At 47.2% G+C, this 14,188-nt stretch overlaps 1 protein-coding gene across 1 annotated transcript; it reads left to right on the top strand.

The window, feature by feature from the left end:
• Positions 1 to 2,423: 2,423 nt before the first annotated feature.
• LOC104082559 (voltage-dependent T-type calcium channel subunit alpha-1G-like) lies at positions 2,424 to 10,995 on the top strand (the record flags this gene model as incomplete). The annotated part of the gene is made up of 4 exons (XM_009585731.1): positions 2,424 to 2,546; positions 2,847 to 2,954; positions 6,008 to 6,141; positions 10,898 to 10,995. Coding segments are annotated over exons 1-4 (463 nt in total), but the record flags the coding sequence as incomplete, so codon positions are not given.
• Between the last annotated feature and the right edge of the window lie 3,193 nt (positions 10,996 to 14,188).

Raw genomic sequence — 14,188 nt, 5'->3', positions numbered from 1 at the left:
AGAAAGAAAGAAAGAAAGACAGAAAGAAATTTTTTAGAGATCTGATGCGCAGAGTGCCTGAACAAAGGTCCGGGGTAGCTCAGGAGAACAGGAGCTTTACCCCGCAAACATCTTCAGCCTTAGGCTTCAGCCGCTCCACTGAAATAAAAAATGAAGGGCAGATGCCAGATCCAGAGGGCAGGAAGGTTTTCTGCTCAGAAAATTTTCTTTTTGAAATGTTTGTGATTTTGTATCATGATAAGAATGATCTGAGCAGCAAAAGGCACCGACGCAGAAGCCAGAAAGCCTGGGCTGTGGGAGACCCCAGCATCCATCAGGGTTTCCCGTACTCCTGAGGACTCCCTTCAGCAAAGGGCTGTGCCTCTGCCTTTCTGGGGACAGACTTTTCCATGTTTTATGCAAAAAAGTCTGTCTTAATTGAATGTTGCCATCAAAACTGGTCCACGCCGATGATCACTTTTGAGAAATCAGTGTTTTCTAATGGAAAACAAAATCTAATTCTTGATCAGTTCTGCTAGAAACAAGGGCTTAGGCAATGGAGAGCAGGATGGAGAACAGTAATGCAACTGAAGCTGTTGCTCAAGATGGCATGAGTGTTTCCAGCAGTAAAACTGAATGGCAGGAGCCCTTGGTGGCTGGTGGATTCAAAAGCCTTATCACTCCCGTGGCAGGGAAAAGCCTGGGCTGCACACTTCCCCATTGCTGGAGCAGCAGGGGATGGAGCCGGCAGGAGCCCAGGGTCATTGTCCCAGGGCAGGATGCAGGAGCAAGGTTGGAGCAACCAGGTACAGGCCCAGTGTGCTCCCCTCCTCCGGGGGAAGCAGGAGGCCTAATTCATCAGCACAGTTACATTTTTTTTTTTTACAGTTCAAAATCCACATGCTTTTGTTTTTTTACTTTAAAGGGGGAAAAAAAAAATCTCCAAGTATAATAAATGAAAAGAATGCAACTGCAGGCACCCTGGGAATAGCGCAGGAGCCGTGTTTACATGAATCCCATCAAGCAATGCAAATATTGTGAGTAGGATGTGGCCTCGGGTTGGGCTTTGTTTGGGTCTGATGCGGGCTGTTTTCTCTATGGAGCAGGATTACCACTCTGCTTCTAATTAGGCGAAAGGGAAGGGGATCCAAAGAGCCCCTAAAGATGTTAAAAATCAGAAAGAAGTCACTGAAGGGAGGGAGAAATTAAAATAAACTGACGTTGGTATTTCAGCGATGCACAAGTCTTCTGGGGCAGTGGCCAGGAGCTTCGCCTGCTCCAGCTCCTTCTGCATCGCTGACGGGGTGACCTGGGTTTTTATTTCATTTGTTTATTTGATTTCATGCATTTCCATTTTAGACAAGTGGGTTTCCAAGTCTGACATGTTTGGTCTCCAGCATGGGCTCCAAGGTGTTCCTAGCTCTGAATTCTCAAATTAAAGCCCTCTCTAAAACAAGAAGTGGTTTTGGTTCACATTTCAGGGAAGCTGCAGGACCTGACCCCACTGATTTCTCTTTTTATTTTGATCTGGATAAGTGAGAGCGTGTGTGCAAAAGTAGTTTGAGACTGCAGCCCTGCACTTGCCTAATCTTAGGCTGCGATAAATCTTACACTGAACTGCTAAAATGCCAGATGATAAAATACTTCTAAAAACAGCAGGGATAAATATGGTAGGTATTTTTGTTTGGGTTTCCAGAGCAGGAGAATTGTTGTTATCAGAAATAAGACAATGTCTATGTGCTTCTTTCTCCGTGATCCCTTGCTCACATACGCTTGTGTGTTTGAAAGCATAAAGGTTTATTCATACACAGATGTTTCCAATTATTTTTCCTAAGAACAGTTCTCTCATTCATGCTTAATTTGTGAAACTCCTGTTTAGTTCCCCCAAATCTTTTTTTATTATTTTTAATAGTCATACCAGCAGCAGTAATCATAAGCTCTGGGCCTATTTTGCTCTCATGCAAATCACCACTTACTGCTTTGAAACTAATCATGTTAGTGCAGTTGAGCACTGGTGGGTCCTGTAAGAGAATATGGTCTTTTTTTTGGTGACTGGAGACATCCAACCTTGAGCCCTTTCCTTCCCTTTCAAAGCCTGTGCTGTGCACCCTGGGTCCTGGTTTACATCCTGTACCCCAACATGCTGCCATCCTTGGCCCTAGCAGCTTGTGCCACCACCTTGGCTTTGTTTTACCTTCATCCTCAGTCATGATGTAGAGCTCGAAATGGACTCTATAGCTCCTTGAGACTTGGAAACTGGGTAGGAAGGAGACAGCCTGCATTCTGCACCCATGCCCATGACTCGAGGTGGAAACAAGGAGAGCAACCTCACTGGTTGGAGCAAGGAACTGGGCACAAGACAGGTTTCTGGTGGTGCCTGAATTAATTCATCTTTCTTTGTCTTGCCTTCTTTAGCTTGGTAGTGAAAGAGAATGCTAGCGGACATGTGGGGTGATTCACTGGTAAAACCCTTTGAGATCTGGAAATGGAAGTTGCTGTGGGAGGAGGACAGGCGGCTGTGTTCTCAGCTGTCCCTGGGCATGCATGAAGTACAGAAGAGGATGGCGGTGTGGAGGACTTGAGATGGAAAGCGTAGCCTGGTTGTGCTTCTCTGACTTTGCTTCTGTGTAGGAAATTAAAGGCATCCTTTGTCCCTTCATCTCAACAGGACTACCCTTTCCAAGGCCCTCTCCTTAGTTGCCAAAAACTTCAAACCTTAGCAAATCTGGGATGTTTGGCGGTGTTTTCTTTTGTGCTTGCATGAGGAGTGAAGGCTTTTTGACGCGTAAATAGCGTGGTGCTTCAGCTTCCCCCCTCTTGATGGCCACGGAAGCGTGTGCTCTCCTTAACGCCCTCCTCTCACCTGGTTTGAGCATGTCAGCATGCTGGTCATCCTCCTGAACTGTGTCACCCTGGGCATGTTCCAGCCCTGCGAGGACGTGGAGTGCCAGTCGGAGCGGTGCACCATCCTGGAGGTAAGGATCCCATGCTGCCCCGCTTGCCTGGGACGTGCGGGTTGCAGGGGGGTGGCCGTTCTGGGAGCTGGGAACCCCCATCTTGTCCCTTTTCCCCAGGATCCAGCCATGAAAGCCCTTCCCATAGGGATGGTTTTTCCAATAAGCCACCCTTCGGGGTGCTAAGTCTGTCCTCCAAGGAGACCTCCTGCCATGGCCCTAGGTGAGACCCTAAGGCTGACTGATTTGGACTTACCCCAGCAACATCCTTTCTCTACACAATTAATAAGGGCAGGGGGGCTCAAAACTCAGCATCCAGCTCCCACTGGAGGTGTTGAACACTTTTTAATTACAAGATGGTGAATGCCGCAGGGAACCTCTGGCTCTCAGTCAGTCAGTTCCATCCCAGCCAGGTCACTGCCGGCATGTCTTGGATCGCTGCAGTCTGGTCTGTGCAGTATGGCACCGATGACTTTGCCATTTCATTCCCTTCTGCATGAACAAAAAAGCATGGAACAGGCCCGCGCCTGCTCTCCTCTGCAGCGGAGCCCTCCAATGAAGTGTGGCATTGCCAAGTGCCAGGATAACTGACCTTTGGGAAATGCATACGCATGCAAAGCTCACAGACCCTTGTTTGTTGGCCACCCCAAGCTTAGTGGGGCATCAAGCTTATCACTTCATCCCTTGCTGTGTCCTGGCAATCCCCTCATTGCCATATGCCCGCAGGATTCGTTTTGGAAGCACATCCCGGCAGCATCTGGTGTGTGGGCTGCACCTTGGCGCTGGGCTTCCTGCAGCAACTCAGTTCTCAGGCGTGGAACCAACTTCTGTTGTTTCTAATGCATTACATCAACCTAGGCAGGGACTACCGACATGTGGTAGTGTAACGGGCTTGGTTCATTTGAATCCCGCACAGATCTGCTGCTTTACTTCCTTTTGGGCGTTTCAGCCATACAGGAAGGCCGGTGGGATCCTTCCAACCAGCCTCTCCTGCCTCTTTCAAAGATTGGTCCAAAACTGCCTGCAGATGCTAGGAATAGCAGAGTTTATCATCAAACCGTCTTTCAACCCTAAAAGAGGATCTGTTAAATGTAGAGCCAAGTAAACCGGGTGAATTGAGAAGCCACTAGAGGTTTGTTATGGAATGAGATCAGTTTTGGAGAAACTGTTGCCACCAGAGGCATCCAGTGTAGGGATTGTCTGAGAGGGTCAGGCTCAGGGTTGGTGTGAAGTGGCATCCAGAGATAGCACCAGAAAATGTCACACTGCAGGCAGCTGTGGGCTAAGCTGCCCCAGAGAGCCCATCAGAAAGTGTCTGATCTCTCCTGAAAGGTTACTCTCCACATGCCTGCCATTTTTCTGCATGTATTCACCCACGTGGGACTTTGGAGGATGCCCGTCCTGCCAAAATGTCCAGGCAGACAAAGGGAATCCTGCCTGGATGAGGAGGTGACATTATTGAATGCTCCTTATTTGCTTCCTTTTTTTTCATAATTTAATCAGGTTGCAAACACATGGTTTGCATGGTCTGTTCCCCTCAGAATAGACGCTCATACATCTGCGAGGAGCCCAGGCACTGAATTTGGTTTCTAATACCAGCTTAATGATTACAACGTATATTTGCAAAACCCAAAGTGTTATCCTGAAGGGTTTGCAGGCAGAAAAGGGCTGCAAGTAAAGCCATCGTTATCCCTCACCCTGTCATAGCTTGCAGGAGGGAATGGAAGCCAGAACATGAGGTAGAAAAGCCTGAACTCCTTTACAGAGGCATTCAGATGCCAGTTATTAAATGAACTGAAATAATGGAGCAAAACTTCAGTGTAGTTTATCAAGGGAAAAATTGGTTGATAAAGCCAACAGCCAGAGAAAATGGTGCTCACATGCAGCCATGCGGAGGTACATGGATGCGCAGTGGGAACTTGGCTGCCATGTGGATGCTGTTAATTTTACCGTTAATCCACTCAGACCTCAAATTGAAAGTGCTAGAGACACAATACCAACCAGTATGGTCATTAAGAGAGGGTTTTGGAAAGCAGCAGTCATGTCTGTAGATTGAGAAGTTCCAGTGCTTTATGAAGTCTGTTATTCAAAACAACAAAGCCTCTGCACATGATTTAAAAGCAGTCTGTATCTCCTGATGTTCAAGTTTACAGGCAACATGTAGAAGAGTATTTACCACAGAGTTTCATGGTGTCTTCAAATACATCCACATTTCGTGCACATGCATGCAGTCTCCAGGAAGGCTGGAGAAATCACAGCTGTCCACGTCCCCACTACCCTACAGAAGTCATTCTTTAGGTAAAGGCTGAGGCATGTTCTACAGGGCAGCACTGGATTAATTTGTGAATCTTTATTTTCTCTTCTTGTTTTCACAGTAATCTAAAACCCAAAATTTTTACCTTCATCAAGAGGCTCCTGCGCTTGGGCACACAGGCTTGCCAGCAGGATGCCCTGAGCCTCTGCACCATGAGGACTCCAGTCATTCCTCATGTGCAGCAGAACTGCCCTTATAGTTATTGCTTCAGCCTCTGCTTCATGTGCACGTTTGCTGCCAGCTGTGTCTGGGTCTGTGAGTAGGAACTTGGTCCCTTCAGGAGTCCATGAAGGCATCAGAGGTGAAGCACATCGCCCTGTGTTAGATGGGACAAATTCTTTCTAGGAGGTATGAGTTGCCCAGTCTGGAAACGCAGTTTTCACTGCAAGTTGCTGAGACCTCCTGGACCCAACCACAAGCTGCTGTTGAATGCATAGGCTTTAAATGCCAAGAAACATATCCAGCCTGTACAACAGTGATGTCCTTGTATCTTTGTCAGTAGATTAATAGAAGCTGCTAATGCTTCCCAGGCAGTGGGCTGACCCAGGAGCTGTGCTCAGGGTTGCCATCACCCATTAGGTATTGCACGTTTTATTTTTGAGTTCAGTAGGTGGCACTTTGGTACCAGCGCTTTGCCTCGCAGTGTCTGCCAGGGTATACAGAGTGCCTCTGCGGTGGGAGGGCTCATGTCTCTGCTTTCCCTTTCCCTGATAAGAAAGCACAGCAGAACTGACTGTAATAATCTTTTACCGGTCTCCAGGCATTTGACGACTTCATTTTCGCTTTCTTTGCGGTGGAGATGGTCATCAAGATGGTGGCTCTGGGGATCTTCGGGCAGAAGTGTTACCTTGGAGATACGTGGAATCGCCTGGACTTCTTCATCGTGATGGCGGGGTCAGTAACAAAACCTCATAAATTTGCTCTTCGTGGTGAAACCTAGAAAACCCCAGAGATCCAAATCTGTAGGTTGTCCTGGCTGGTTTTCATAACGTCTTGTGAAAGCTGCCAGGCTCAAGCCAAGGCAAAGTCTCATAAGTCTCGTTTGGTTTCACCTCTGGCAACCATGCCGGATTATGGGGTGGGGTATGAATGTCAGGGCAAAAGCCATCAGGTTTGCAGTAGCAGTCCTTTTGCTAGTGTCATCTCTGTCAAATCGCTGTGCACGCTGATCTAGTCCTTGCGATGGTCAGTATGTCCCAGTGCTCACGGTTAAGACTGCCGTCTCCAGAACCGGTGGAAAAAGCACACAGCAGCTCAGCCCCGCTCCTGCTATGTGACACCATTAGAGTGAGGCAGAGAAGCAGAAATTGGCCAAACAAGGAGGATCTAGCCCAAAAATCTGGTTCAGAAGGTTGAAATCCCAGTGGAAGAAAGTGGCCAGAAGTTGACCCAAATTACAAGTGCATGCAAATGCTTCCTGTAAACTTCTCTTGCTTTACATTTTAATACCATCTCCCACAGCTGCTTATTTGTGCAGGATGTGTTAATAAACAGATATAAGGAAGATCTGGGTGCTTTTGACACCAGTTCCCTCACACCCATAGGGAAAAACTGAGTAGGCTTAAAAGCTTGGAAAGTCTAAAACTTTTTTCTATAAATAAATGGATTTTAGAAACCCCAGGCTCTCTTACCTGCTTAGTATACCCTAGAAAGGGATAGACTGCTTTAATTACAGAGCTCTGCCTTATTTCTGAATTCCTGCGTTTATAATGGCCAGCCTGGGGTTAATTAGAACATTCCTGTAATATGTTGGGGCATTTTTACCCTTACATTAGTGATGTACAGTCTTCACTTAACTAATGAAGTTTTGTTTTGCTCCATGTTATTTGTCTGGAATACAATTAAGAATGACCTTACTGATTTGAATAAAACATGAGCTCTCCTGCGCAGAGCTTCCTTTGAACCCATGTGCAGTTACAACCTATGAAAGAACAGCAGGGACAACAAAAGAAGCAGTTAATTATTTTTTCTTTCCAAAGCTGGTGCAGCATTTAAGCCAGAAGAGTAGGGGAAGAGCAAGGCTGTGGTTGCAGGGGGAACTCAGGATCAGAAATCTGCCACCCATAACCGACGCGTCGACAGTGTTTCCCCACGCTGAAGCTGCAGGGTGAGCACTCCTGATGGGCGAGCAGAGGTTCCCCACGTCATCAAACAGATCATCCCAGCAAAGCGGGAGAATAAAATAGCACATGCAGGCAGAAAGGCTGAGCCCTCTGCTCATACCTCAGAGTCAGGTTTGGCACCAGGATCTTTGCTCATGTAGAACCTGGGACGCGGGGGAAGATGGCTGGTGAGTCAATTTGGTGGTTTTCCAGGGCGTTTCCCCACCCTCTGTGGCTGGCATATGTTTGAGAAGAATGAAAACAGCAGAAGCACCAGGAGACCCCAACGGGAAGCCCTGCTGCCAGTCTGGCGTTACTCAGGCTGAAGATGAGAAGAGGAACGGCCCCTTCTCTGGCTGATCCTGGGCCATCTCCAGATGATTTTGGTGTATTCGAGCCATACCTGTGACATTATTTCTCATCTCTCAGAAGAGGGGCTGGTCTGGGAGCTGGCCTGGCTGGTAATGCTGCTGGAGGGCAAGGAGAAGCTGTGCGATGCGCTGGGGTTCTTCACCTCTCCCACCACCACTGTTCCATCCAGTGTCTGCTCCTAAAACTGGAGGTGGTTTTAGCAGGGAGCATGCTATTGGAATAACAAGAGTTGCTTTTTCCAGCAAGCGGATGGATGTGATGAAGTTACGAGGCTTTTTCTGATAAGAAGGGAAACAAGTGATCGGCAGTGCTCCCTGCTTTGTTTGTCCCATTTGGTCTCCACAAACAAGCTGATAGGGCTTACGAGCAAGTATACCAAAGAGAGCGGAGGGTAAGCAGGGAAACTACAAAATAAACATATCTTCTGCCTCTAGCAACAGATTGCGTCTGAAGTTTGTTCCAGCACTGAAAGCCCTTTCATGTTTTGCTCGCCTGAGAAATGTACCCTGGAAAATTTCAGACCGAATGGAGCTTACAACCTTTCAGTCTGACCAGCAGCCAAGTTGAAAGCATTTTCCGAGCATCAAAAATGTTGTCCACAAGAGCTGAAACCAGAGAGGTTTCGTGTGCATCCAGTCCCTAGAGATGTTGCAGGCTCATATGATATGCTTTGGACATCTTTAACTTGACAGCTGAAGGGCTGGAAACTGTTCATGGTAGAAGACATTGCAAGGGCTTGTGCCTCCTTTTTTTCAGCACCCAGAGGCTGTAGGGAATCGCTGCCAAGTGCCAATCCACCCAAACCTCCAGTCCCTGCATACCCAAAATTTCCAGCTCCAGCAGGTTTCTGTCAGGCATTTCCAAGGTATTCTTGGTTTACAAGTGTGATATGAGAACAGGACCCCAAGTTTGGCCTTCACAAAGAAACCTTTGACTTTTTCATGAAGGCTTCAGATGTTTTCACTGCTTGTAGAACATGCAGTCTGGAATCCATCAAGTGTTTCAGATTGGCTTCGGTGGGCATTGTAGATCCCCCTGAGACTTACTTTCAAATCCTACATGGAGTACCACGGAAGTCCAAAGTATCAGGGTCAGAAAGTCTGTTTCCTAGGCCAAATCCTGGATTATTCATCTTTTATCAGCCCCATTGAAACTCCAAGGGCCAAGTAAAAGTGAGGCCCCAGGAGTTGGCCCTTTAACACAGTAATAGTTGCATGTGCTCTCTGGAGCACAAAACCAGCTCCCACTGGAGCATTTCATACTCCTTTTACATGCTATTAGTAGTTCAAAAACTGTATCAGTTACACTAAAATCCACTTACTCAGCCACCCGATAAATTGCGAGTGTGCTGTATTGGGACCACGCCAGCAAACAGATTCAGGCTTCAGCACTATTCACTTCAGGGACGTTAAACAATGCTTTGTCTATTCCTGCAAGGTCTGTTTAGAGCAGACACCTGGTGCTGGCTCCAGGCCCCTCGACGCAGGTGTGAACAGGGATTTCCGATGGCTTTCCCACTGTGTGGTCCTTCGTGCGGCTCCAGGCTGCTTCCCTCTGCTCCGCTCCAGCTGCTTAATGAACACATTAGATTTAAAACCTGTTTTCATGCCGTGCTGAGTTTTAAAGCTATTCATCATGTTCAGCTCAGTTCCTACGTACAAGCGTTAAGGTGGTTTTGATTTATAAAGACTTACTAACTACTTCAGAAAAAAAAAAATCTCTGGAAGGTTATCACTAAAAATGGCTCAAAATCACCAGGGCCTCTGCACGGCAAATTAAGGCTAACGGGCCAAAGTCACCTCAGTGCAATGCCAGTGATATCGCAGGGTTACACCAAACAGCTTCAGGACAAAGACAAAAGAGAAGCAAACATCAGAACATCTAGATATTCCCAATTAAGCTTTGCAGAGCAGGGCAAGGCATCAAATACAAAGTGCAAGGCTCCGGCAGAGCAGGGCACACGGGCAATGATGCGCCTGAGCAAGGCTGGCCTGAAACCAAACCTCCCTCTGCTGTTGCCTGAAATCCATTCAGCTGTTGCTTCAGTCCATTTGGCTGTTGCTTCTCGATGGCACATAACAATTTTGGTCCATCCTGGCTGCAGGATGCTTCAATTGAAAATCTCTCTTTCCACTGAAGCTTCTGAAGTGCCTGGTTGCAGCAGTTCAGCTCGTATTTGCCTTCCTCCTTCCATATCTGTTTGTTTATTTTTAAAAAACCAAAACAAAAGCTCTTTCTCCATGGGATCCAACAGCTTACTCGCAGGGTTGCTTTTGATGCTGTTATGTTATTTGAACAGACGTGGTGAGAGATTTGTGACATATTTACAAGTGCTTCGCTGTAGTCAAACTCATAAATTGTAATTACAGCCATGCTAACTAGCCATAACCCCATTAAAAAAGCAACACTATGCACATTTACCACTCATTGCTATAAAAGAGCAAGAAAACTGACTTAACTTAACGTCCTTCCCAGCCTGGGAGAGAAATGTTTATGTGAAATGGAGACGGAGCATGACAAAGATAATGTTCCCTATTCTTAATAATAAAATGGCAACCAAACTACTTTAACATCATTTGTCGGCTTGGTTATTCACATTTTTGTCATAGGGGGAGAGATAAGCTGGCGTGAAAATACACTGGGGTGCTAGTAGGGGGTATAATATCAGAAACATCTTATTGACTGAGCTGCATGGAGTTGTGCAGTAATCTCCCCGGGAAGGCTGCAGATGCGCCGCCGGCCAGAGCACAATAAGCTAATGGAAAGGGAGAGCGGCACGGCTGCGGGAGCTGAGCAGATAGCTGGGAGCTCCCCCTCTGCCCCGATTTCTGTGGCCCCAACTTTGCAGCTCCTTGTCGTGCCAAGTCCTGCTTTCCGATGTGTTACCTGTGCCGGCAGCCCATTAGCCCAGAGCACATCTGCCTGCCGGCCTCTGCGCCATTGCTGCTCGTGTGGGTATTTTCAGTCTCTTAGAGGCTGAAATATCCCTTATATCCCCCATTGACAGCATGATGCACATCATGAGCTGCAAACACAGAGTGGGTGTTTTTGCAAGCCTGGGCTATGGCTTCCAGAGCGCGCAGACAGCGACAGCCCCAACCCCGGGCAGCTCCAGCACCCTCATGCCCAGAGACTGAGCATCCCACGTCCTGATGCCTTTCTTCTTTCCCCCGCAGCATGATGGAGTATTCGCTGGACGGACACAACGTGAGCTTGTCTGCCATCCGCACTGTCCGGGTACTTCGGCCGCTACGAGCCATTAACAGGGTCCCAAGTAAGTAACGCCTTCGTCCGCGCCGCAGCCAGGCTGCCGGGCTGGCCGGCTGCAGCTCGGGCTCTGCCTGGCTCACCCCCCTGGGAAAACCAGGGGGTTAAAGCCACCCCAGCTGGCTCTCTGCTTGCAGTAGTAGTCTACTCTCTTGCTGCTGAGAGCAAGTTCATTTATTTTAAATTTTAATGGCAAGTCAGAGATCATTTATTATGATTATCAGTGTTAGTAAGGGCAAGGGAGTAGATTTTATACCTGGGAAGCCAAATTTTCATGGCTGTTTTCCAATGTTTTTGTGAACTCTCTGAGGCAAGTAACTCTCTGCTGCTAGTGCAAAGTAAATAACAAAATTCCTGTAAAGAAAGGGGAAAGGTCAGTTCTAAGAAGATTCTTCTCGCCCTGGCTGCATTAATTTTCCCCTCTCAGCTATTTAAGGTCATTCCATTTCTTTGTGTTCAGGATTAGAAGCGCAGCAGCCTCCGTTGCTGGTAGAATACCACAGAGGGTTTGCTGTCATGTAGAACAAAATTGGGTTCATCCATGATAGAAAGTTCAAGTGGCCCCTAAATCCATTTTCAAGTGGCTTCAGCTGCTTGTCTTCTAAATCCAATTTGAAAGACGAACCAACAAGTTGAAATAATTTCCTGCTGGAATCAGCCGTCTGCTGAGCAATCCTGTGCAAGGTACTAATTTCATAGAGCTTTCATCATTTTTTAACCAAAATCTACTCAATTCAAAATGCAACGGCGTTGTATGGAAATCACAGAGGTTCTTTGCAAAAAAGTACATTTCCTGTTCTTTTAAAAAGCACGTTTGAATGACACAGGCCCACCAGTCCTCACTGAACATCCTGCCTAGATTAATTGCCCATCGTGTCAGCACATCTAGGGACAGCAAAACAAACTCCCCCAGAAGGGTTTCAGTTCCAGTACCTCAGATGAACATGCAAGGGAACAGATGGATGTTTATGCACAGGAGCCTTTGAAGTTTCTCTCAGAGCTCAAATTCTTCAGGATTTTTCTTTAAAAAAAAAAAAAAATCTGTAAATTCAACAGTGACATCATTAGATGTTAAAAACAAGACAAAAAGAAACGAGAGGCTAAAAAGGACCTCCTTGAAACCCTCCAGAGCTTTGTTTTCCTAATGAGGTTTTGTTACCAGGGTTTCGGAGCAGCCCGAAGGCACAACACAAAGTTTTCCTCTGGGGTTTTGAGCGCGGTGGCTCCGTGGCCTCGCTGGGACGAGGAGCGGAGGGACGCTGGCACATGCTGGGCTCGGAGCCCCGCCAAGGTTTCAGGCTGGGGCGAGGATCGGGCTCGCTCTAAACTTATTTAAATCCACACAACCTTTTGTAGCTCTCCCTTGAAATAGTGGGAGTGTCAAGCTGGGATTCAGCTGGGCTGAGAGCAGAAGCCGGAGGAATTTGAGGATTTACATGCGTATTAAACCAAGGCCCAGGGATCCAAAGGGGATCCAAAGGGTATCCAAAGGCCTCCAAGTCTAGGTGAAATTTTCACCTGGGTCTAGCTGGTGTTTTTCTTCCTTAGGAGTCTGATATTGAAGATTTGAAGTACGCCTTTTAGGCTGTCTTCTGCTACATTTGCCACTTTGATTTTTTTTTTTTTCCCCAAAAGACAGGCGATAGAAAATACTCGATTTTTTGTTAATAGTATGTGAGATTAAATCCAAAGAGCTCAATCCATGTTTGGAGTTGAGTTGCCTGGCTTGATGAGCAGCTAGGCTGGTTGTCTTCAACACGACCAGTGTCTTGAACAAGTGCCAGGGCAGGATTAGTATTCTTAGAAATATCTCAGTTCCTGGAGGGCAGATAATCACAGATTTTACTTGTTTGTGAGACACTAACTCAATCCACTTTTAACATCGGTACTTTTACTGTTTCAGACTGATATAATCCAGGGTCTGCGGAGAATGGATAGCGACAACCCTCTATTTTGTTGTATTTTTGCAGTTTCCAGTAATAACAGAGTTACATTTCTAATCTTTCATCCATGGGGATGCTACAGCTTAGCCGGGGGACTACCTTGGACGTCCACCGCACCCCAGCCAGCAGCGCGGCAGCAGGTCCCGCTCAGCCCTGTCCGTGCTGTCCCCAGTGCTGGGACAGCGACGCTTCCCCAGCCACCGCACCGCTCCGGCAGGAGCAGGGGTTTCGGCTCAGTGGCAGTCGCAAAAGGACATCGAGCAGATACGAATTACGGCTGGGTCAGAAGAGACAAGCCTGGCGTTCAGTTGCAGGCACAGGGGAAGCCGGGACCTGTGAGAAACAGCCTGGCGATTTATTCCTGTGATGCCTGGGCACTTTCCTGGGTTCCAGCCAGTGCTATTAGCGCTTCGCTTCCAGGCACAATAATTTCACCCACAAGATTATGTCATTTTTATTTTATGTGTTAAGAAAAAAAAGGAGAACCCCAGCCAATGAAAACATCATCTCTATTAGAAATTATTCCTTGAAAATGACTGGAAAAATATAATTCCTGCGATTTGTATGTTTGGCAGGGGCTGTAGTTAGGGGTTTTTTTTAGTAGTGGTCACTGTTTTTTCAAATCCATTTCACTGCTTTATTTTTATTTTTCTACTATGTGGTTTAAACCAGGCATCACATGGAATGGGAATGAAAAGAAATCCTGATCCTCGTTTCAGCCTAACCGATGCTCGTGCTCTTTTCCCATGGCACACTTGACATTCTGCTGAAAGCCCAGAGCACCCTTGGCGGAGAGCAAACAGATGGATTCAATCTCGAGAATGGTGCCACTAAACAACCCAAAATACCAAAAGTAGCTGAGCGGAAAAAAGTTGTGTGGCACAGGGAGATAAATTTTAACCATTTTTGGAAAAAAAACAGTGAAGATATTAATGAGGGGGGGGCGGGGAGGGAAGAAGAATAGCCCAGCATCGTCTTTCCAGTGGGAATTAAGTGAGTCTTTTCTGCTTTTCCAAAGATAGATTTGCAAGGAAAGTCTGAAGGGCAGTGCTGTGGGATGTGCTCCTGGGGAGCTTACAATGACAGCACGTGTTGGGAACAAGCGTTACGAAATCAAACACCCATTTGCCTCCAGCTCTGGGTTTCCCCCTGCGCATGGAGCAGAGGCCGGTGCTGTCCCGGCGGCTGGCACCGGCGCTGCAGTTACAGGGGGTGGCAGGGATGCTGGCCAGCATCCCACACCACCCGTGGCGCTCG

Source organism: Fulmarus glacialis, unplaced genomic scaffold (assembly GCF_000690835.1).
Source record: "Fulmarus glacialis isolate BGI_N327 unplaced genomic scaffold, ASM69083v1 Scaffold44269, whole genome shotgun sequence".
Classification (NCBI taxonomy): domain Eukaryota; kingdom Metazoa; phylum Chordata; class Aves; order Procellariiformes; family Procellariidae; genus Fulmarus; species Fulmarus glacialis.
This window is presented reverse-complemented; position numbering and strand designations above follow the sequence as displayed.